Below are 23,506 nucleotides of genomic sequence, written 5' to 3'. Positions count from 1 at the left end.
TTCATAAAAATCTGCATCAGCATACTTGGAAATTGCAAAGAAAACAGGGTAAGTCAACAAGGCATATATGAACAGAAAAACAAGGCATATCTAAATCTTGCGACAGATAGGCGTAGTTGGAAATTGCAAACAGAACAAGGCAATTCACCATGTTTACATGAACAGATCAACAAGTCATGAGATCTGTACTTCATAATAACAAGGGCAGAGAAACCATGTACTGTCAATTTTTTCTTTTATAGAATTATTATCATAGGCACTGCCCAGTTACCGGACTGGAACAACCCAGACCTTCCCACGCAACCAACTGAACTAATCAACACCCAACCTCAATATTATTTACAAGCACAGGCCACAGCTCTATGAGTAGGTCAAAGGACATGGAACTGGAAGGCAATAACTACTGTGAAATGACCATGCTGCCGCAACCACCACCACAGCCCGAACTGCAGCCACCACCACAGCCCGAACCGCATCCGCCTGACTTGGCAAATCCAGTCTTGGAGCTTTCAATTACCATGCTGCCGCAACCACCGCCACAGCCCGAACCACAACCACCACCACAGCCTGAACCACAACCGCCTGACTTGGCGAAGCCGGTCTTGGAGCTTTCCATGACCATGCTGCTGTAACCACCGCCACAGCCCGAACCACAACCACCACCACAGCCCGAACCGCAACCGCCTGACTTGACGAAGCCAGTCTTGGAGCTTTCCATGACCATGCCGCCACAGCCTCCACCACCACAACCTGAACCGCAGCCACCTGACTTGGTGTTCCCCTCCTGGGAGCTTTCAATAACCATGCTGCCACCGCAGGAACTGCTGCATCCCGATCCACACCCAGCAGACTCAATATGGCCATTCTCGCCACCTGCAACGACGCCACAGCTCGCATGACCTTTCTTGTAGATGGTGACCACAGAGACACCGCTTCCACCACCATTGTCTGAGCCACAACCACCGCACTTAGAATCAGCCACCTTGCTGCTTGAAGTGACTGACCCGCCACAGCTAGCATGATCAGCCTTGTCACTTGCCATGACCATGTTACTGCCACCAGCCGTGCCACAAGGGCCACACTGCGCAGCAGTGGCACCTGCTGCTCCACCTTTTACCATTTCAGAGGTCACTGTAGTATCAGGCTCAACGGTTCCACCCTTATGTACCATGGCACCTTCGATGAGCTTCACACCATCTTTGCCAATGGAATTCAGGAACAAGAATGATATTGTGACCCAGGGAAGCAGAAACCAATCCTCATCAACCTAAATTTAAGTAAGAACACCATGAGTATATCTGAGATGCAAGGAAATTAATCTTTACTGCTCCCTCTGTCCCATAATATAAGATGTTATTACAATCGACATATGAGTACATCTTATATTATTATGGGACAGAGGGGAGTACTTAGAAGGATATGACATCAGAGCTGAGCATTGTACCGTGATAAATTCTGATTCTGTGTCAAGTAGTGCGACTGCTTTGCCATAGGGGTGTTCAGCTGAGAACTTCACAGCAGTAACTGCTGTAGTATCTTCAGCATGCTGACTGCAGCATTTGAGTTCATATGCTAGTCTCCTTCCCCTGTATAGTTTGATCTGTTTTGTTCAAAGAAGTACCAGAACTGTGAGTATGTTAAATGCATAAACGTTTTATTTATTTACATATAACTTGATGTAGTGACTATCTTTTGAGCGAACAGACTGCCTGTATGAAATGAGCTGTAGACTGCAGTTGTCCTTACCAGTTTGTTGCCGTATTTGAGCTCGTGTATGCAGCCATCCTTGCTTGGTTTCAGGTCATGAGTGATATATAAGTTGGAGTTGTTAAAAGACCATTGGTTTTTTGTGAATTCTGCAAGCTGAAATGGTTGCTTTGATGACTTTGTTACTCCAACCAATTCTCGAATGAGAGCCATGCCACTCTTGGCCTTGTGCTCCCTGAAGTAAAGAGGAGGAAATTCTCATTAGAGCAGAAGAAATTGATATTTCTTTCTTAAACATAGGCAAATAAAACTTTCCAGTGTCCACTTGAATAAATTTGGATCTGTTTTGAAGGTAATGTACAAATACTTCTATATAAGTTGAATATCAATTCCTGAAGAAAATATGAATTTGTAGTTTGAAATGAAGATGCAATAACACCATATGCTATTAGCAATCAATGTTAATTTGTTTCTAGAAAAAATTGTCAGTAAGTATCATGCAGGACTTACAAATCAGCATACAAATGCGTTTCTAGAGTCAATGTACATTTCTTCACTGACATGTATGATTGATACCACAGTAAAAAAAATACCTTATCTGAAGACGAATGAGTTCAGTACCAGAGTCATACACGAAGCGAGTCCAGGAGCTCATATTTTGATCCTTGATGGAATGTGGCAATAGACAGGCCTTCAGAGAGAAAGGCTTCACATTGACCATGCTAAGAACCTGTGGAGCCTGCCTTGGGACAGTACAAGATGCAGCAACACGAAGACTGACAGGAGCGGAACCAGCATATGCACCACGACTTCTCAGTTCAAACCACCTCTCAAAGGAAAGCCTCGAATCATGCTGTGTAAGCTCTTGAAGAGAGATTGAAACCTTCCCCAATGGTTCTGATTTCTTCAATGACGAGGCCCCAAAATACGCCTGATCAACCATTGCTGTAAGAATGAGTTCGCCAGTAGGTTCACATTGGAAACCAGCTCCGATACTCTTCCCTGTTTTCGTTGAAATATCTAACCTGCCGCCATCACTGATAAATACATCTGGTTGAGTCTTGGTGAACCACACGTACACACTTTTCTCTGGAATTGCAGATGGTAAATTCTTGATGTCCACAATCTGTAAATATAACTGCAAAGGATGAAAATATTTTGAGTTCATAAATTCAGTAAATGTCTCTTGGCAAAAGAAGCGCTCGATCGTGTTTTTAGATAACAAATATTAGGCGTGCTTCCAAATCAATAATAATATTAATAGTACAAGATACCACATTTTAGGTTATTTTATAAGATCAGAAAAATCTTTGAAATCGAAATTATTGTACTTCTGTGACTATTGCTTCATGGACAACAATAAGATGTAAAAAGAGCATCATACCTCGACAACTGTTGTTTCAAGAATAGTAAGATGCTTCTCTGCTTTATCGACACCAAAAGCAGTATCATCCTCACTACTAAATATCTGCGGAATGGATGTCACGGGAGATGGCAAGCTTCCACGGTACATAGCACCAACCTTCCAGTATCTCAGACCAAAGGTATTCTCGAACTGCTCGGTGGTCCCTGAAAATCCGGTGTCGAGCTTCTTTCCTTCAGCTCGGTCATCATCTGTATCATCATGCTCCAGAACTCTTCCAAGGAGATTCAGCATGTCACTGTAGTAGGTGACAGAATTCAGTTGGTGGGTGTGCCACATTAGATCCACATCATAGGTTGGCACACGAAAGAGTTTCATTCCTTTCTCCTGATTCACCTTGATCAAATACAAAAAACCTTTGTATCGAGCTAGAGCTTCTTCAAGAAAACGATGATCATGCATGTTTGGTGTTCCAACCTGCCAGAAACAAAGGAGCTCACTGACTTTCTGTACATATTTTTTTATTTATTGTTCTTCAATTTTTTTTTCTTTTACGAAAAGGCAGTAGCACTGCTTTTCTATTGCTTTCTTCCACATGTATGGATCAACAGTTACCCTACTTCTGAACTATCACCAACATTTGCTAGCCCAATAAAATCAGGTATCAATCTGCTTGTGAAATTTAGAATAGCTAACTTTTAGATATCAGTCGTTCAATCATGGGTAATTTACCAGATTGACTTGTCTTATATGTAGTATATCAGAGCAAAGGTTAGTAATGTAACTACCTGGTAGACGAAAGAAGACTGTCTCCTAACAGCTGAGATCAAATCATAGGAAATGCCTCCTGCAGTTGCATCACCCACGTAAACAAAATCGTCAGGACTTGAGTACTCCAACTCAAAAGGCTCCCCAGGATATAACTCGGTCCAAACTTTCTCAGCCTGATCCCTGGACTTTGCTTGAATGGAGGACTTGACATTGTTAGTGCCCAGTATTCTGCCATATAATCTCTTGCAGTCCTTTATGTATTGAGTCTGAGAGATATTGTTGTTAGCACAGCAAAGCCAGAAACAATACAAGATGATTTTGATTTAGACATTTCCAACCATGTTCACTAGTATTTTCTTTTATGCCAAGAGGTGCAAATAGCCAAATACTAGTTCTCTAATGTGGTGTTCACAGATTTTGAACGAGACACGAGCATCTGTCAGTTAATAACTTAATATGCATACCGGGTTAAGCCGATGGCAGTGCCATATCCATTCACAATCAAGTGGGACAACCAACGGCTCATCTGCAACAACGGCCTCAGTGTGCTTGGCAAGAAGGGGAAGCCAGCAAGCTTTGTACCTAGCACCACAACAAAGTCAATATTTTAAAGTCTATATACGACACAGAACATAAATTAATTTAGTATCACTGATTCTTTTACATAGTATCAGTGATTTCAGCATGGGGACTTTGAACGTAAATAAGCAGCCAGATTTTCATGCCAAAATTTCCGGATAAGGCCAGAACTGTAGCAACAAATTGTAACTGAAAGCACAGACCAGATGATGGTTTCAGAAAAATTACTGGCGATGCCATTCCTTAAAACTGAAAACCTAAAGATTCCTGGTTTTCGCCCCGTTTTCCACTAATTAACTGGGCAACTCTCTTCTGCTTAATTAATGGACGAGGCAACCGTTTCGGAAAAAAAAAACTAAACATTCTCAGTTCAACTCTTCCACCAACCTATATTAAGGTAAACTAAACTAGTAGTTTTGTCTAATTTTCCTCCAGCAGGTGTTTGTCAGGAGACATGGAAAACGTTCCAAATAGTGATTGGCAAGAGTTATCCTGAAATTCACCAAGAGTTTGTCGAAATATGGCAATGATTACTGACAAATTTTATTCCCAACACACCCTAGAGTAGAGACTGTTCATCAACAATACCCCGGCAGAAAAATAATGAAACACCACAGAAAATAAACTAATTTTCAGACTCAAAGGTCTCTTGTGTAAGTTGTGTTGTTGAAAAGCCAATAAGATGACAATACCTGTGTATGGCCCTGTGGAGCAGCGGGCCCTCGTAGAGCCACCGGCGGCGGTCAACCGCGGCGATGAACTCCAGGTTCTGCAGCGCGGCTGGGACGAGGTCCTCGCCGATGCCGATCCCCTGCGCCGCCGCCCACCGCGACTCCTGTTCCGCGTCCATCTTCTCTCCCCCTTCCTCCGAACGACCTGCAGTTCAGGTAATTGGGTTAAACATCGGGAACCCCGCAAGAAGAACGGATTGATAGCTTGGGGGAAGAGGGAATCGGTGGCGTGCGCATACCTTGACGGCGAGGGAGGTTCGCGGGAGCTGAAGATCGATCGCTTGGATTTTTCCGGTTGGAATCAGGGGGGGCGAGTTGATGCGGGTGGGTAAGGGAAAGGAGACCGGCTCGATTACAACACGGCTCAGCCGGCACCCGAGCCGAGCGGGTAGTTCAGGAGGCTGCGGATTTTTCTTTTTCCTTCTAAAGCTCACTATGCACTTTTTTACCTTGTGAACACTAGTAAGCATGCACGTGCAACGCACGTATCCTAGTCTATAAAAACATCTAATTTGAGTCTTATTTCTCCTTTAGCGAGTCTTTTTTATCAAGCCATTTAAAAAATATGGCCTACTCCAGTAAAGGGACATCATCGAGCATGCTGATGCACAAGCAAAGTTCATGTATCAAGTCGCGGTTTGTTGAATTGACAGACGGTCAAAGGAGAAATGCCTGCGTGATGAGCTAAACTTTAGATGATATATGTGATGTTTTTAGGTTTTTAGGAGGGATCTATTCAGAATCATGCAATCATGACGTCTGTGTAATTTTCGCCATCTCCCAAAGTCTCGATTTCTTATATTATCACCATTCAATTATGAGTCCACTAAAATAATACTCCATCCGTCAAAAATATGTGACTCAAGTTTGTACTGAAATTAGTACAAAGTTGAGTCACTAATATTGGGATGGAGGGAGTAGTTTTTTCTAAAATATGTCATATGAGCCTATTAACCGATAATTATAACATCCATAGACCACAAAATGACTTGCATGATTACATAATTCAAATATATTCAATAAGAACAGTCATTTTTTACAAATATCATGACTGAATATTTTGTTAAACCCTTATTCCGTGAAAAAGATCACAACCAGACAACCATACGGACACACCCGATAAGAAAAAAGAATTGAAGAACATCCGACCCTAATATAAACCAAATGACCAAAAAGGCTATCCATAAGTAAAAATTTGAATTGGACAAAGCATATTTTTTTTTCGAGAGGAACCCCTATACTTTTTCTTGACAAAGGAACCCCCGTACTTAATACTTTTTTTTGCCATAACCTATAGTACTAAAATACTTGACCAAAATGAGTGGGCCATCAATCAAGAAAAAAAAAGGAAGACACGCCAGACGCTCCCTCCCTGTTCTCCTCATACCTTCACTCCCTCCCCCACCGCTCCCCATTCCATGGTGGCCCCGCCTGCTCTCCCCACTGCCTCATCTACCCACCACGGCCTCGCCCCATCGGCCGCCGCCTCCTCTCCCCACCATGGCCTCGGCCCGCCGCCTTCTCTCCCCACCACGACCTCACCTTGCCGGCTTGCCGCTAACCCCGCCGTTCTTCCCTAGATCGACTCTGTCGCCGCCGTCCACATCTTCCAGCGCAGATCAAGATGCGAGCTAGAGGAGCATCCTGGAAACGATGCGGCAGCGGGCATCTCGGAGCGGGCCGAGTTCCAGTTCGTCTACGTGCCCACCGTGATAGTCGACCTCGTGCTTCGCTCCCACACCTGCTCCGAGAAGGCGCTCCTAGCTCGCCTACGTGGTCGGTTGCCCCAGGTACTTCTGGATGCAGGCATTCGCAACTGTGAACTCGAGTTTAACAAACGGTATATCACTGCTGGATGGTGAACACACACAGTGGTGCTTTTATTGATAGAAAGTCAGGATCCTTTCTCTTAAGAGGCTACTGTAAGAAATGGTAACTTGGGGCATGACTTGCAAGAAAGGGATTGTATGACAGAATGATATTACTTCACGGTAGAGTTTCTGCATCTGGAGATCAAGTTTATCTTGGTGTCTCATGTCAGTTTTATTGTGTGTGTGTGTGTGTTTCAGTAACACATTTACTGTTCTGATGATCTTGCGAATTTGTGAGCCGAAAAAATGATGACTTAGATAGTTGTGTTCTGATAAGTATGCTGAGCAGAAATAACAGGCGGTCATCTGTTATATGATATGTTAAATTAAATGATGATTTTTTATTAGGTGCAGTTTAGAATTTTGAGTGTACAATTCATCCTGTAATGAGAGACCACACACTTAAAAGTTTCTTTAGATTGAAAATGGCTGTATCTGCTTGCTAAATCCTAATTGCTATCCATTCCAGTACAATACTTATGTAGCTCAGTAGTCTAGGTTTGAACATGAGAGTCATTTTCGAATTGGAGAGAAAAAATATAATTTGGGGTGATTCTGTTTTCCTACTGTCTAATCTTGGAGTAAGCTTGTCCTGAATATATGTGAACTCTTTTGGCACTTTGTGGTTCTGTTTAGTCTCTCCGGTTAATATAACCAATTCATTATTATTTTTATGTTATTTGTCTTTACATGAAGATTCATTCTTTCTGGTTGTTTAGAAGGACAAATAGATGTCGATCAGTTTGAGCGTGCGGGATAGCTTATGTGTGTCTGTTATTTGGAGTGGGCAATTCCTGTGTTTTTCTTCTCACACTTCAGTTCTAGTCATACATGCAAGAAAGGAAACTGGGTTATGTATGTTCATGCCAAATAAACATCAGGAGGTAATGATGACATGTTGCTAACTTCTGCCAAGCCATTCTTACGAATGTTGTTTGTTTGCAGGATGTAGCTTGGGAAGGTCATACTGTTGGAGTTGAAGCAGTTGTAGATTTCTTCAAGGCAAAAATAAAGCATTTGCACTTGGTGAGATGAAAAAGGTTAGCTTTCAGGTTTTGTTTCAGCATGTTGTCACTCCTTAGCACTAATTATTACATATTAATTGCTACCTGCACGTGCTTCTTGCTCCGGTCAAGAGATATTATCAGTTGGGTGTGTGCGTACTCAAACTTTTAAACTTATATATCTGTATCTACATGACTATTGGAAATTTGAGACTAAACTTATGTAAATGATATTAGTATGTAGAAGACTGAAAAAACAATTTATAACATTTTAGCATTAGAATTTGTGGTCAAGGTTCACGTCTCAATCATACCACATCAAATCATGCGTGTATAAAGGGCCAGTTTGGTTGGTGTCCACAACTTCATGCCTGGGACAAATGGGTGCCTGGAATGTAGCTTCTTCCCAGTTCCAAGTAAAAAGTATTTCCTACAAATGGGTGCCTGGGACAAATTACCTTTGGTAGATTTCCACGAAAGCGAGTTTCACAGCCTTTGACATATTTAAATGCAGTAATGTTCTGCATTCAAAACAGCATAAAGAGATCTTGTGGAACATACATATGTTTACTCGCTTTTCTGCACTGAGAAATTGTACCATTGTATATTACAAAATGAGGCATACACAATGGAAGTAATTGCAAAATGCATGTAGTAATTCTGTTAATACAAAATGGATATCTCACAAGAGTAAGCCTTCCATCAGGCACTCAATCTGGGCCTCGCTGTTGTAACCAAAATTAGAAGCGCCCCCAAGCACTGTAATGTTTCTGGACTTGCAGTTTGTTGCTACTCAGCGGCACCCCAATTCGCCCCTGAAACTAAATTTGTCTTCCAAAAGTGTGTTGTGTGGTACAATAAAATATCATGTGCATGTATCCATAAAATATACATGTAACCGTATCATGGTAGGCTAAACCTGCGAATGAAAAACAAATAATGTTAGTGCCAAAAATAGGTATAGATGCAACAACATAGTAGCTGCAAAGAAGTAATGGAATGACACACCTGCCTCATCTCTCTAAAACATCTCTGTAGACAATGTTCTTGGTGCTTTTCCCGGATTTATCAACCTCCTTGTTTGGCTTGGCCAAAATCCGTGTCGTCTCTCTTGACACTCCCCTTGACAATGCAACATATAGCTGACCATGTGAGAATACAGGCTCAGGGAGGTAAATACCAACGTTTGGGATGGTCTGACCCTGTGCCTTATTAATTGTCATCGCAAAACTTAGGCGGATGGGGAACTGTTTTCTCTTAAGTTTGAAGGGAAGTGAGATGTCCTCCGAGGGCGACATAGGGATCCTAGGTATGAACACCCTCTTTCCAGCATGCTGACCTCCAACAATCTCCGCGTCGATTGCATTATCCTGGAAGGCTCTGGTCATAAGTCGTGTTCCATTGCATAGGCCATTATGAGGGTCGAGGTTCCGAAGCAGAATGACTGGGCAGTTGACCTTTAATCTCAAAACATGCGGTGGCAAGCCATTTGGTGTGATCGAGTTCAAAAAATCAATTGTGTAATTATTCTGCAAGTCATCCTCGATTGAGTCGAAGCTATGGTATAAATTTTCTTCGCCTGGAAACCTGGAGATCATCTTATCATTCAGGTCATCCACATGATCATTCTTGGTCGAAAGAATTGCACGTGCGCTCATGTACTCTCTCGATCTAGCATTGGCATGCAGCGATGGGAAAACATCTTCAATGAGCGTGTTAATAGCTTTTTCATCCTTAGTATAGCCGATCACAATGTCGTCAGGGAGACGCACATAGTCGTCGCCAATTGTCTCTTCTGTTCCATTGCCGATCCTTAGGAGGTATTTGGAGAACCAAGGATCAGCCTGTGCACGCATATTGTGTGTGAGACGTATCTTGCGGGTCTTCTCCCACAGATATGATCTCAGAAGTGTAGCATCTGTGATCTGTGCTCTTGTCCCACGTGCCACAACGGGAAGGACCTGCCTGAAATCCCCACCAAAGACGACAACCTTTCCCCCAAACGGCAATGGACATTCCATTATATCCTACAAAGATCTATCAAGCGTCTCAACAGCTTGACGTTTTGTCATAGCGACTTCGTCCCAAATTATTAAGGACGCCTGTTTTAAGCAACTCCGCTGTACCACTTTGCTTTGTGAAACTACACATGCTGTTGTCAGTGAGCTTTATTGAAATTTTGAACCTAGAGTGTGCAGTCCATCCTCCAGGCATTATCGATGCTGCTATACCTGATGTAGCAGTTGCAATTGCTATTTGGCCCATGGAACGCACCTTTGCAAGCAATGCCTTGTATAAGTACGTCTTCACAGTGCCTCCTGGACCATCAACAAAGAACACCTGACTTTTTTGGTTCATCACATGATCCATTATGTCATTGAAACCAGCCAACTGCTCACTGTTCAAACTGCTAAATAGATCTAGATGTTCTTTGTCCACGGTGACTTGCCTCTCCTTTGTTACCTCTCTGTGCTCACCATCATAAGAACCATTGGTCTCAACCAGATCTGGAAGTCCATAGCTTGTAATATCCTTTCCCATGGATTGCAACATATCCCTGATATCTCTTAGCACCATCTGTTCAAGTGTTGCCTCATTGGATTGGTTACGACGGTAATCCTCAGACATTGATGCTAGATGCTTGTCCCACATTTCTCGGATTTCTGTTGCCTCGCAAAATACCAGTATAGTCGCAAACAACCGTCTTAGGGCATAAGGCATCTGAAATGTGGCTGCCTCCGTCATGCAATCATCAAGAGTCCTGTCGTGCTCAATGAGGCCTAAGTGCTCACATGCCTCCCTGAAGGAACTGCATGCCTTGCCATTTACTGTTTTTAAATCATCAAATGAAGTGGCACCTCGGACATGACTTAGTAGGACACGCAAGTAGTACCTCTCTCCTTCAGTGGGGTGTGCATACACAAGCCTTCCAATCTGTGATCTCTTATTTCTTCTATTCTGCCACTCCTTGTTTCCAGCTATCCATCTATAATGTTCTGGAAACTCTCTGTACAACCATTTTCGTGCCTCCGGAAACCTTCGGTTCATCTCAAAGTACTGGGTAAGCATGGACTTGGAAGAAGATGGTCGAGCAAGAACATCTTCCAGATTTTCACAAGATTTAAATGCAACTGTATGCATGTTTGGCAAATGAAGCTGGAGCTGCAACACAGATGGACTAACACCAAACATTTTAAAAGCAAAAATCCTGTAAATAGCCTCTGGAGGAGATACATAGCGTGCATCCCTATATTGTCGGATTTCATTGATGATTCCACCATCATTGATGATATCCTGCTCGAATGCAAAGGATGTCCGATCATGCCCTTTGTAGATGTACTTGAACAAGTACTTGACTGCCTTGATGCTCGAGCATGCTTCGACATTAATGTGGCAGTTGTATCGCATAAGCAGAAAAGGGTTGTAAGGGACCACCCATCTATTGTCCAAATTTGCTCCTCTGATCCTAACTCCACGCCCATCGTCCCTCCTCCTATAGATGGGATATGAGTCTTTCCCTTGTTGTGTGGCATTGCAAAAATCTCGCAGGTAATGAAATCGGCACTGTCCATCAATCATGCACGGACAACTTTTTTTCAACTCACCACAGGGTCCATGCATCATGTGTTTGATGACCAGATCATGTAGAATGGGGTATTTTTCTTTGTCAGGTATCTCTGCAGATATCACCCGATCATAGTCATCCGGGGTCGCTAACTTGCTTTTTGCTTTCATGATTAGAAGTATATGCTCATGCGGGAGACCTCGTTTCTGAAACTCCGTGACATGTACATAAGCCGCAACTTCTCTGAAATGCTTACCCTTAGTCAGTAAGTCCATCATATCTCGTTGTTTAGCTTTGTATACTCTTGCCACCAGGTCTGGACGGTCTTGTGGCAGTTGTCCAGGCAACAATTTCTCAGTTATCTCCTCCCAATAAGGATTGCAAGTCATTGTGATAAAATAATCCGGTTTACCCCACCGCTGGACTATTGCCATCGCATCTAGAAACCTCCGTTGCATGTCACGGTCACCACCCGGAAATGTACGTGGGAGCACGATTCTCTTGCCAATCCGATCACCGCGTGACTCGCCGACAACGACAGTGTCAACAAGACCCTATAATAGTATACAAGGTTATAGAAAAGCATGGAATGTCCATAAAGTCGTTGTATTATGATCTATTAGAATATACACAAGCATGTTACCTGGTAGAGGTCAGCGCGTATAACCTTCTGATTTTCCGGCTTTGAGTACCAGTCAAGCCTCATAGTCTCCATCTTGATATACATGTCAACAGCCCACTGTTGGAAAAGGCGCGCCCCGAACAAGATGATGTTAAAAAGCTTCTTCCTGACCTGCAGTTTGAAGCAGTAGTACTCCCTCGCACTAACAAATTTCCTAGATTTTGTTGCATTCACCTCATTGTCACCAAAATCCTCATCTGGGTTATATTCATTGTCATCTACAAGATTCACAACATTTCAAATTCAATATGTTGTTTGCAGGCATAATAGTTGACTATATAAGAATTGAAGATTAAGCAATGATGACCGATACTCGCAGGTAAATCCGTGGCATGGTCTTCATGTGGTTCAAAATTCCCAACTTGTTCACTTTATGTAATGAAGTTTTCATGTGATAGAAAAATGAGAACATAAGTCTTCATTCGTAAATAGCAAGTATATAAATTAATAGTGCACATCATACCTGTAGATAAATCAGAGGTTTGGTTTACTCGTGGTGCAGTATTATGCGCTGAATATTGGGTCGTGTCATCTACAAGATTCACAACATTTCAAATTCAATACGTTGTTTGCACCCATAATACTTGACCACATAAGAATTGAAGAATAAGCAATGATGTCCGATACCTGCAGGTAAATCCGTGGCATGGTCTTCATGTGGTTCAAAATTCCCAACTTGTTCACCTTTTGTAATCAAGTTTTCATATAATAGAAAAATGAGAACATAAGTCTTCATTCATAATAGCAAGTATATAAATGAATAATGAACCTCATACCTGTATATAAATCAGAGGTTTGGTTTACTTGGGGTGCAGGGTTACCCGACGAACATTGTGTGGTGTCATCGAGGGGGCCAACATATGGCATCCTACAATTCCAACCAGTCTCCCCACGTGGGAACAATAGTGGATATGACAATGGGTCGTAGCACCCATAGTATGCTCTAATATATAGGGGTCGGTCTCCTTTTTTCCATGTACGACAACACTTCTGTCAAAGCAATTCTTTGGGTCGCTCCCTTCAACCCATATCGCTGCCACCTGAGAGGTCGTTGGGTCATTGTACCTTCGTTGATCCAAGTTGATATCCGTGTTTAGTGAGATCCTATACTCATCTAGATTTGGAACAGACCCAAGGCTCTTTAAAACTTGTGCATAAGGGTTACGCTCAAGTATTCGCAGAATCTTTCGTATGAGGTCTATATTAAGATCTGGAGACCTCATAGCCCTGTGAACCAAGTCTTGATCTGTATAATAAATATAAAGCTGCAAATGCCGAGGTCCATTATCAGCCGGCACCAGACCATCAAGAGCGTGGTATAAGCCACCACATGCACGAAATGTATATACTCCAGTTCCTGCCGCTGTGCTTACTCGGCGATCAAGAGTGACTCCTAGAGTTGTGAATGAGAAGTGCGAGTTGAAATACCGTATATGCTCTCTGAAATATTTAGCATCCTCATCATCTTGACTTGTAAACAACCGTTTCAGCTCTTCTGGAACGTCTGGAGTAATAATATCGACTTTTCCTTTTCTGCAACAAAATGCTGGGCCCTCAAATGGAAACCGCAATGCCCCACAGTGGCGACAGTCGGGAACCTTTCTTAGGACATGGTGCTTTGTAGGTAGGTTTCGGTAAATGAATTCATCGGTATTTGATACTGGTGCAATTGGTGGGCGTCCAAGTTGGTATGATTCATAAGCAAGACCTAGCATTGAAGAACAATAACAACAACAACAACAAAGCCTTTAGTCCCAAACAAGTTGGGATAGGCTAGAGGTGAAACCCATAAGATCTCGCAACCAACTCATGGCTCTGGCACATGGATAGCAAGCTTCCACGCACCCCTGTCCATAGCTAGCTCTTTGTCGATACTCCAATCCTTCAGGTCTCTCTTAACGGACAGAATCTTTTGGGTTTCATCTCCATAAGAGTGGCTGAGTTTTTACGTTGGCTCGCCAAGCCTATCACAACCCTCCTCCTTTACCCGGGCTTGGGACCGGCTATGTTGAGACAACATAGGCGGAGTTAAAAGGGCAGCCCGGTGCATGTAGCTCCCGCTTGCGCAAGGTCCGGGGAAGGGTCCGACCACTTTGGGTCTATAGTACGCAGCCTTTCCCTACATTTCTGTAAGAGGCTGTTTCCAGGACTTGAACCCGTGACCTCATGGTCACAAGGCAGCAGCTTTACCACTGCGCCAAGGCTCCCCTTCATTGAAGAACAATATGTATTAAATTATGAATGAAGACCTATGAGGCTCATGGTAAATTCGGAAATAGACAATGGACATACCTTCGGCCATAAATATTCTAGCTTCCTCATCGGGCTCATGGTATACAGCTTCTCCATTTTGCAATGGCGCCAAACAGTCTAGTAGGCAATATATTGGTCAAACATAAATGCCACAAAATTGTCGACGAAGAACCTGATATGTGAACGACAAAATATATAATGTACCTTCAAAATTGGGTTGTTGAACAACAGGCTCAAATATTCCATATGGATCTTCTATCTGGTCGTTGCCCACTATGGAAAACCACAAGATAAGTAGAGCATACAAAATCAGGTACTATAGTAGTCTAGGGTCATCAAAATTACTTTGTAGATGTTGAGTGCTTTGAGTATCATCCGGAGACGGTTCCGCAGGGCGTCTCTTATCATTAGTTGGCGTCTTCATTAGTTGACTGGAGCCATTAAAAGGCTCTATACCTGAATAAACGAAAGAGAAGCAGGAATTGCGATCAAATAAACACTGTGGACACACTTCCACCATAACTAAATGGACGAACTAAACCACACCTTGAATTGAGAAATCTGGGTTACGTATTCTGCTAAGTTGGGGTGCCTGACCCCCTGAAAGTTGTGTGAGAGGCCCTGCATTGTGTTCAATTGACAGTAACTATCATTCAGAAGCTGATTATAGTTTATTATTGTTTAGAAGAGTACAAACCAAAGCCATTAAAGCATACCTTGTGCAATATCTCTTACGACGGTGGCGATTGATTGCATGTTATGACCAAGAGGCATAGCAACAGCTCTAATGCGTCCACCAATTTGTTGTATCTGATATGCATCATTCCTGTGCAACCAATCGGACTCCTCGTCGTATGTTAAAGTATTCTCCTTGTCGTAGGGGGCATGTTCAGGTGATAGAGATGAATTTGGTATATTTGATAATACTGCAAGAAAATTGTAGATAACATCAGTAAAACTTTTTTTGTTATATTCGATAAGATAACACCATGCAATCAATATGTTATGGTAGCACAGAACCTGCAGACGATATTTGTTGTAGCTGGGTGACACCGGATTGTCCTGTAGCTGGTGTGTGTAACACGGTGCTATCGTTGGTGAGTAGGGTCGTAGTAGCCTTTCTCTGCTCACGTGATAGGCGTTGTCGTTTTAATATTTCATCCCTATTTTGTGCATACCACTCCTTGTCCCTTTGCCTCCGTATGTCTTTAGGGTCTACATAGATGAGAAAGCTAGTTAGTATCAACAAATAGGGTTGTATGTAGTTGGTTGATCGTCATTACCAATGGGTATGGACATCGGTGTTTGTGTTTCATTTTCATGGACACTGATATCAGCGGAAGCGTCAGCCACTTTTTTGTTTCTGTAGGCCTGATGTTGTCTCTTTAATATTTCGTCTCTATTTTGTGAATACTGTTCCCTATCCAGTCGCCTCTTCAGCTCCGTAGGGTCTACATGTATGATTTAGAGTATGATAAGTTACCTGAATAATACATAAGCATGCAGTATATGGCCATACTTACCATGGGACATGGCTTACCATGGGACATGGCTAGGGGTGTGTGTGGCACATTTTGCTCATCATTCGGCGGAGGTTTATCAGTCTGCTTCTTTAAACGTGCCTCACGACGTCTTTTCAGAATGTCCTCTCTCTTTCGTGCATAATATTCTCTGTCCCTCTGCCTCTTAATTTCTTTAGGGTCCGTTTAAATATACAATGGAAATTAGCACATTCATTATAGAAGTGTTCATCAACCCAAAAAAAAGAAGCACTCAGTTGGCTGATAGTTACCTGAGGAATGGATGTTGCTTATATCCTGAAATGGGGTGCGTGCCCCCGAGTGATTTGGAGAAGTCATAACATCGACTTCGTAGACTGAATACTCCAGTCAAAAATCTGTCAAGAGGGTTGACTGGAAGCATATATTAGTCAGAATTAGATTCAAGTTATGTTGTCATAAATCTGTAGATTTCATTTTCTTAAAGCACAAGGAAGTTAGAAGATAATTTGCAAGAACAAGAAGATTAGTCAGAATTAGATTCAAGTTATGTTGTCATAAATCTGTAGATTTCATTTTCTTAAAGCACAAGGAAGTTAGAAGATAATTTGCAAGAACAAGAAGAAATGTCTAATATTAAAATCTTGCCTGATGTTTTCAGAGGATGGCACAGGTGATGCAAGGAACCGACGGCCTGTTTGCAGCGAAGAAGGTGAGGCGTGAGCAGCCGCGCATGTAATGGCCAGTGGAGGGCGGCTAGGGAAGGCGGTGGCGGTGTTTTCGTGCGGCGAGGTCGCCGTCCAGGAAGGCGAAGGCGATGATGTTTCTGAGCGGCGAGGGGATATCCGTGGGATATGTTTCTTGTTTTTGGATTTGCAAGGTCAATTATTATTTGTGGGAATGGAAGATACGTGTTTGAATTTGTTTGGAAGACCTACGTGATTGTAGGGATTGTGTTTGCTTTCGCATGGAAGTTTTCCTCCGCGGTGGAGTATGGTCAGTCAATATATCTCTACTCATAATGGAGCAGTTGGTAGTCTCGCTTCTAGGTTTTTTTTCGTCCCATCTCCCATGGTTTTTTTTCGTCACGGTTTTTTTCGCTGGTTTTTTCGTCCCCTCGGCCCCTCCCCCCACCCCCACGCACGCACAAAAAAAAACCTCCGGCCCGAAATCATCGCGTCGTCTCCTCCATGCCCTAGCGCATCTCACCAGCGCCGCCGCCGCTCCCTGCCACACCCACGACAAAAACCAATCCCTCACGTTCGAGGGAGAGGACGAAAGGCAGAGCTGCTCCCGCACCCTGCGCAGCGCCGCCGCTGGCGTGCCCCGCCCTCATCTGGTCAAGGGCGCGGCGGAGCAGGACGCCGGCATGTTCGGTGACCGGCTGGACTTCTGCAAGTGAACCTGTTCACGGGGCGGGGCGGGGCGCGGCGCGGAGGGCGGGGAGGAGTGCGAGGAGCCGGCGGTGGCGCGGGAGAGGATCATGCACCGGATCAACTCCAAGATGGCGCACAAGTTGTACCAGCTGGGGCAGCAGCTGTCGTTGCGGTGGACGATCGGCGTCGGGCCGCGGATCGGGTGCGTGCGCGACTACCCGCCGGAGCTGCAGTTCCGGTTGCTGGAGGATTCGGGCTTTGAAATTGTGCCAAGTACATATGCGTTCGGTGGAGGATTCGGGCTTTGAAATTGTGCCAGAAACAGGCACAGAGACAGAATTTGAGCAACACTGACTGTCTGTTGTAATCTATATACAACAGAATTTGTACTACATCCTTAGTTTTAGCGCATCCCTCCTGCCACGAGGAAAATATCATGGAATTGACAAGAGCAAGGCAGGAGAGATGCTGGGAGCCAAAATCAATAGCACCCAGACTGCATGCAGATAAATATAGCCTCAACAAGATGATTGTGAGATCGAGCTCCTTCAGTTTCAGCATAAGCCCCTGCATAAATCATCACCTTTGGAGCAGTGCTTACTCCCAAACCATTAAGGTTCTGTAACGGCTGAAATTCTCCAAGCTCTGAATCTCTGACGATGATGGGATCCGGACACCCTGAAGAAACTACATCCAGTTCAGTACAGTCAGGGGGTAGGCATGCTTCCAACCGTGTGTTTCTTCAAGGCAAGGTTTGCTATTTGTTGTGTATCAGTCCCAACAAGTTGTAGTTTGGTTATTCTTGTTCTTTTATTGTTAGTGAAGAAAAATGACAATGTAGTCCCAGGTCTGTGTACGTGAGGTTTTCATGGTCCTTGAGCTGTTGTTACATGCAGGGCCGTGCTTGCCAAGAATCGAAACCGATCCTCCTTGAAGATGGTCCGACCTCCAGTTCATCTATCGAAGGATAGTAATACTACTACTGCTGCAACTATCTTGTTGTATCGCTCTGCTTCCATATGCAAAACAATGCATTAACCTGTTCTTTTTTTGCGGGAAAAATAATGCGTTGATCAATGTATTCTGCATTCCTGATTGTCATATGTTTCGAATTCATAAGATTAGCTATATGAAAGCCACGGTGCATATAATGTTCGTTTCATTTCTTAGCGCAGTAGCTCTGGTATGAAAGACTGACGAACATGGGTGAATAAGCTGGGAGGAACGGACAGCACAGGTAACAGTCCAATCCCCTCTTATTTTGTGGAGAATTTTCAATTCGTCTGACGTTTAGTTGTATGATTTGTCAAACTTTCATTTGCTCATTTGTTCTGTCTTTATTTTTATCTCTATCAAGCTCGATGTCCAACTTTTGTTGTCGTGGGGGCTTCTTGTATGCAAGTAAGAGCATGATGTTGGATCATAGTGTTGATTGGATTGTGGAAATTGTAGGATGATAATATTGTGTTGTTTTGATCTGACCCTCGTGAGGGATTATATAGAGTACATGGTGGGGTAGAGAATTGGAGTACAAGACAAGTACTAATTCTATCTCTAACTCAAGTACATTATACTTCTAACATTCCCCCCAAGCCATAGTGGGATTGAAGCGGACGATTGCGACTGAATTTGAAGTCTTGTCCTTTTTGCGCCAATATATGCTGTTGAGAGGCACCCATCTTGCTAATTGGTGTGTCAAATTTTACATGGACAGTATAGTTGTGTGATTATTGAGTGGTCCAGTGAGTAGTGTTGCTATATGCAAAGGAATGATAGAATGATGAGTTTGTAAAGTGAGTAAGTGCATATCAATAATTCAACCCGGAACCCGGGCTCAGATGAACCCGGTGAACAGTACCACAATTTAAAATAGAAACAAAGTTCACAAAATTCCAAATATTTTTGTGGTGCAAGATGCTCCTGTGCGCGAACTCCATGATTTTTTTGTGAAGTTTGGATATTCGAGGAGGTCGTGGCAAAAAAGACAAAATCAGGCGTGAACAATGTGATTTTCTAAAATTTCTCAGGCGTGAACAGTGTGATTTTCAAAAAAGACAAATTTCGGATGTCCGAGAAACTTTTGAAAATCGCACTGTTCATGCCTGATTTTGTCTTTTTTGCCACAAGCTCCTTGAATATCCAAACTTCACAAAATTTTGCAGTGTTTACGTACAGGAGCATCTTACACCACAAAATTGTTTTGGAATTTTTAAAACTTCTTTCTATTTTAAATTGCCGTACTGTTCAGGCCCGGGCTCATCTGAGCCCAGGAGCCAAATCGCTGCTCTCCATATCGATAGACTCAGTGCTCTACCTTCTGACATATATAAGAATGTGCAGAGTGTACTGCTTATGGATGTAAAAAGGAAGTTTTCCTGATACATCCATGTAATGGTGGATCGATCGTATGCTTAATAAAGGTAAAAATATTTGTCTGGTTTTTCGCTCATAGGTTGGTCAACTTTTTCTGGTGCCTTGGATCTTTATCCAATTGGCAGGTAGTATCTTTTAATCATCATTATTGAACATATATATGTTAGTTTGACTGAATATGCTTGCACAGTACATACTAAGTAGCCGTTTCTATTCAACTATAATGTTTCACTAACATGTTAAGCAACTGATACAGCTGACCCTGAGATCCGAGATCTATTTTTTGTACTCATCAACACGATAATCTTTGGTGACCAAGAATGAAATTTGGAATCAGACCTTTTTTTGGCATTACAACATGACACGGAAGCACGGCCTTTTCATCCTCCACCAGTCGCCTACAGTATTTTATTTGTCATCAACCATTTCTATGTTTAATTCTCATTTATTGAAAAATGATTTATTTGAGCACTTTAGCGAGCTACTCTTTGTTTTTGCATTCAGTGACAATGGGTAGGTGCAACCTTCGGAGAAAAGTGTGTCAAGGCAGCAATTATAGTTGGTAACATGAGCTGCCCCAGTCGCATGGCAGTGTTCTGGCCAAGATGGTACGGCACATAGTTGCTCGCCTAAATGAAGGGAATGTTGATCTGGTAACAATCCTTATCTAATCTTTTGTCATAACTGGACCACTGAGTTTAGTACTCCCTCCTTACCAAATATAAGATGTTTTTGCAGTTCAAATTGAACTACAAAAACGTCTTATATTTTGATACATAGGTAGTAGCTTCCATAGAAAATGCATACATGATGTCCAAGGATGCTACTTGGCATTTCCGTCTAGAGGCTCACATGTTGCTTGATATCTTCTCATGTTCGAGACCTGCTTAGCACCTCCGTTTAGAGGCACCGCGCGATTGTTATTTGGTCAATACAGTCATTTTATGACTCTGGCATGATCGTATTGGACCGGGGATTGTTTACTGTAGAATAATAATTGTACATAGCTTCTGTCAAATAATCGACCACTCAGTTTGATGCTGATGAATCTGAATCACAACTTCTGTTGAATTCTGGTGGTTAGAGATACATCAAGAATTTTGATTTGGCAGGTCCCTCACGGAGACACTGGAGGAGATGGTGTGCTCAACCTGAGTTCGCCTTCAGCATCCTCCTACAGTTTGACAAGGTACGGCTGACATTTGCGTCTATGAATCAATCAATTGGCCTTTTAATAATTGTGTTTTCAAAATGGGCTTCTTGTTTCTTTTAGTCCATGAGTGCCACGCCTACAGCCCCAGGTCAAGAGCAATGCCTTCTTCAAGGTGCCAACCAAAATGACACCTCTCCACACATTTATTACTATATTGTACATGTACCAATGGAATAATGCTAAAATACCTCGATGTTGCTACCTGTTTGTTAGTGTAATTGTACTGAGCAGATCAGCTACTAATCTTCCTTGTCTTCTGTTTGATGCCATGACGACTTGTATGCTTAATTATTAAGTAAATTATTCTGTGGCGCATGTTATTTTGCAAGTCGCCATATAATTGTTCTTTTGGGACATGCACTGGGTCGTTTTCATTTCTCATTAAAGAGAATTGATTTGGATATGATCATTTTTCATGCTAATTTCACCAGAGGAGTGGGCTAACTGATCTCTTACATGCTTTTTTTAATTCAAAAACTTGTGAGCATCAACCCATGTTTTTTTAACTTGAGAGAATACAAAAATATGGTAGACCAAGATTAAAAACTGATATTAGCTTATTGCAATTTGGAGCTGATGGGAATTCCTTATCATTATGTGCTTGTAAATGCTATGAAATATAGATGGAAAGCATAATTGAGAACGGTATAGTTTGCTTTCCAGTATTAGAAGAAAATAAGTGCCTAAATTCATAGTTGTAGCCTGAAATGTTATAGAATATCTGTAGTTATTGGTAAATGTAGTAAATCAAACTGGTCTTTTTCCTTTCTTTCAACTTTCCTCTTAATGGCCTTGTGAAATTTGTGGGGTAGTGATTTCTAAACACTTGGCGCAGTGGTAAAGCTGTTGCCTTGTGACCATGAGGTCATGGGTTCAAGTCCTGAAAACAGCCTCTTACAGAAATGTAGGGAAAGGCTGCGTACTATAGACCCAAAGTGGTCGGACCCTTCCCTGGGCCCTGCGCAAGCGGGAGCTACATGCACCAGGTTGCCCTTTTTTTTTATTTCTAAACACTTGTGATATTATCTTCCTTTTTGCACGCATTAATTGTTCTTTGGTAGTTGTCTTTGTTACTCATGTTTAAAATTTCTTAAATGCATTGTCTTAAATGTCACATTGAGTAGTTTGACAGAACAAACCGACGAAACGTACTATGTTCCCCAGCTAATTTATAAATGTTATTTGATGTACATGTCATTCTTAGCTCTCCATGGTTTGCTTTGTTGTCCTGTTTCCATAGGTGGATTTACATAGAGCCATATAACCATTCCATTCTTCTACTATTCATGCTAGCAGCGAGAGTTGTTCTAGCAGCACAACTACTAACCTTTATTTGTTGCAAGCACGGAATAGCCTTCTCCCATTAATGTTTTACATGCATCGGTGATGTCTAATTCAAATTCTATGTTTGTAGAGAACCAAGTGCCCTGACCTATGCTATAAAGAGATCATGTGAAAACAAAGCTGAAGTTGTTGCTCAGGATGAGAAGGAAAGTAATCTTCGAGCAACACTAGACCTGGACCTAGAACCACTGGTTCACTTAGAACGAGTTAGTCGATTGTTGTGATAAGAGTAAGGGTTGAGAGTGAGCGCGGTAGGTTGATTCAAGAGTTAATAATGGACATCATTGCGCATCAGTTGCATGGACATCATTGTTTTTATTTTGTGGTAATGCATGACATTCAACTATATGTTACAACGTGACAATGGCTCGGAAGACATCGGATATGCCTTCTTGGCTCGGAGGGTGTCACAGGCGGCGCACGCCTCCTCGCCTAATAACGGTGGCCGGGGACTCCACCTTGGCGGTCCGTGGTGGAAGTACAGTGTGAAGAATAGAGGGTGCCATGACAAAGGTGAGCTGGTGTCATCTGGTTTGGACTTCCACATTTCTCACCCACATATGGGGTGGATTTAGCAGAGTCCGGACCATCTAGATGCTTGGATTTTGGGGAGCCTGCTAGGCACCCATTTGATGTCTGAACATGCTCGAACGTACGAGAGACAAATGAACTTCGAACTTGGAGGCGACATTAATTATTTGTTTGATGTGTCATTGTCAGAGTGATGTAATGGTAAAGTATGTATACAACGACACATATGTGCATGGAGCTTGTAAAAATTATATATTAGACACGATTGGTGTTGAACCGTCAAAATATGTGTGCTCCCGTTGCGACGCACGGGCAATATAACTAGATCCTGTGTAAAAGTTAAGTTTTTCTTTTAATGTTTAAGCTACTAGGATATACTATAGCCAAGAATGTTAACACGAAGCTAAAGTTAAGTTGAGCCCAAATTAAATTGAGTGGTGGAAGAGGAAGAGTGTGTGTGTGTGTGTGTGTGTGTGAGAGAGAGAGAGAGAGAGAGCATGGGTGGGAGAGAGAATGGGAGGGAGAGATATGGAGGGTGGTATATAGAGTGGGGAAAGCGAGAGAGATATGTATTTGTATTTATGGATGCAATAAAACAAATTAAAAGGCCCGTGGCAACGCATGGGCATTCTACTAGTAAATTA

General features: G+C 42.6%; 2 protein-coding genes and 2 long non-coding RNA genes across 5 annotated transcripts; 2 read left to right on the top strand and 2 right to left on the bottom strand.

The window, feature by feature from the left end:
• Nucleotides 1–95: 95 nt before the first annotated feature.
• Nucleotides 96–5,492, bottom strand: LOC119336933 (glycine-rich domain-containing protein 1-like). The gene is made up of 9 exons (XM_037609023.1): nt 5,391–5,492; nt 5,113–5,296; nt 4,306–4,423; nt 3,859–4,107; nt 3,092–3,547; nt 2,301–2,845; nt 1,747–1,942; nt 1,445–1,600; nt 96–1,267 (listed from the first exon to the last, which is right to left on the bottom strand). The coding sequence occupies exons 2-9, from the start codon at nt 5,268–5,270 to the stop codon at nt 401–403; spliced, it is 2,745 nt and encodes a 914-aa protein (XP_037464920.1). The 5' UTR covers nt 5,271–5,296; nt 5,391–5,492; the 3' UTR covers nt 96–400.
• Nucleotides 5,493–6,570: 1,078 nt separating this feature from the next.
• LOC119335507 lies at nt 6,571–17,044 on the top strand. Its single transcript, XR_005161898.1, has 3 exons — nt 6,571–6,941; nt 7,968–8,062; nt 16,687–17,044. It is a non-coding gene; the product is annotated as an uncharacterized LOC119335507 (long non-coding RNA).
• Nucleotides 10,048–12,522, bottom strand: LOC119335506. Its single transcript, XM_037607626.1, has 2 exons — nt 12,235–12,522; nt 10,048–12,145 (listed from the first exon to the last, which is right to left on the bottom strand). The coding sequence occupies exons 1-2, from the start codon at nt 12,316–12,318 to the stop codon at nt 10,076–10,078; spliced, it is 2,154 nt and encodes a 717-aa protein (XP_037463523.1). The 5' UTR covers nt 12,319–12,522; the 3' UTR covers nt 10,048–10,075.
• Nucleotides 17,045–17,597: 553 nt separating the features above from the next.
• LOC119336309 lies at nt 17,598–23,007 on the top strand. 2 transcript variants are annotated; one of them, XR_005162358.1, is made up of 6 exons: nt 17,598–18,153; nt 18,298–18,638; nt 20,279–20,427; nt 20,887–20,963; nt 21,048–21,149; nt 22,402–23,007. It is a non-coding gene; the product is annotated as an uncharacterized LOC119336309 (long non-coding RNA). The 2 variants fall into 2 exon arrangements; XR_005162357.1 differs by having other exon boundaries at nt 17,598–18,638.
• Nucleotides 23,008–23,506: the final 499 nt, after the last annotated feature.

Source organism: Triticum dicoccoides, chromosome 7B (assembly GCF_002162155.2).
Source record: "Triticum dicoccoides isolate Atlit2015 ecotype Zavitan chromosome 7B, WEW_v2.0, whole genome shotgun sequence".
Taxonomy (NCBI): Eukaryota; Viridiplantae; Streptophyta; class Magnoliopsida; order Poales; family Poaceae; genus Triticum; species Triticum dicoccoides.
Note: the sequence above shows the minus strand (reverse complement) of the source record. Positions and strands in the feature narration are given on the sequence as shown.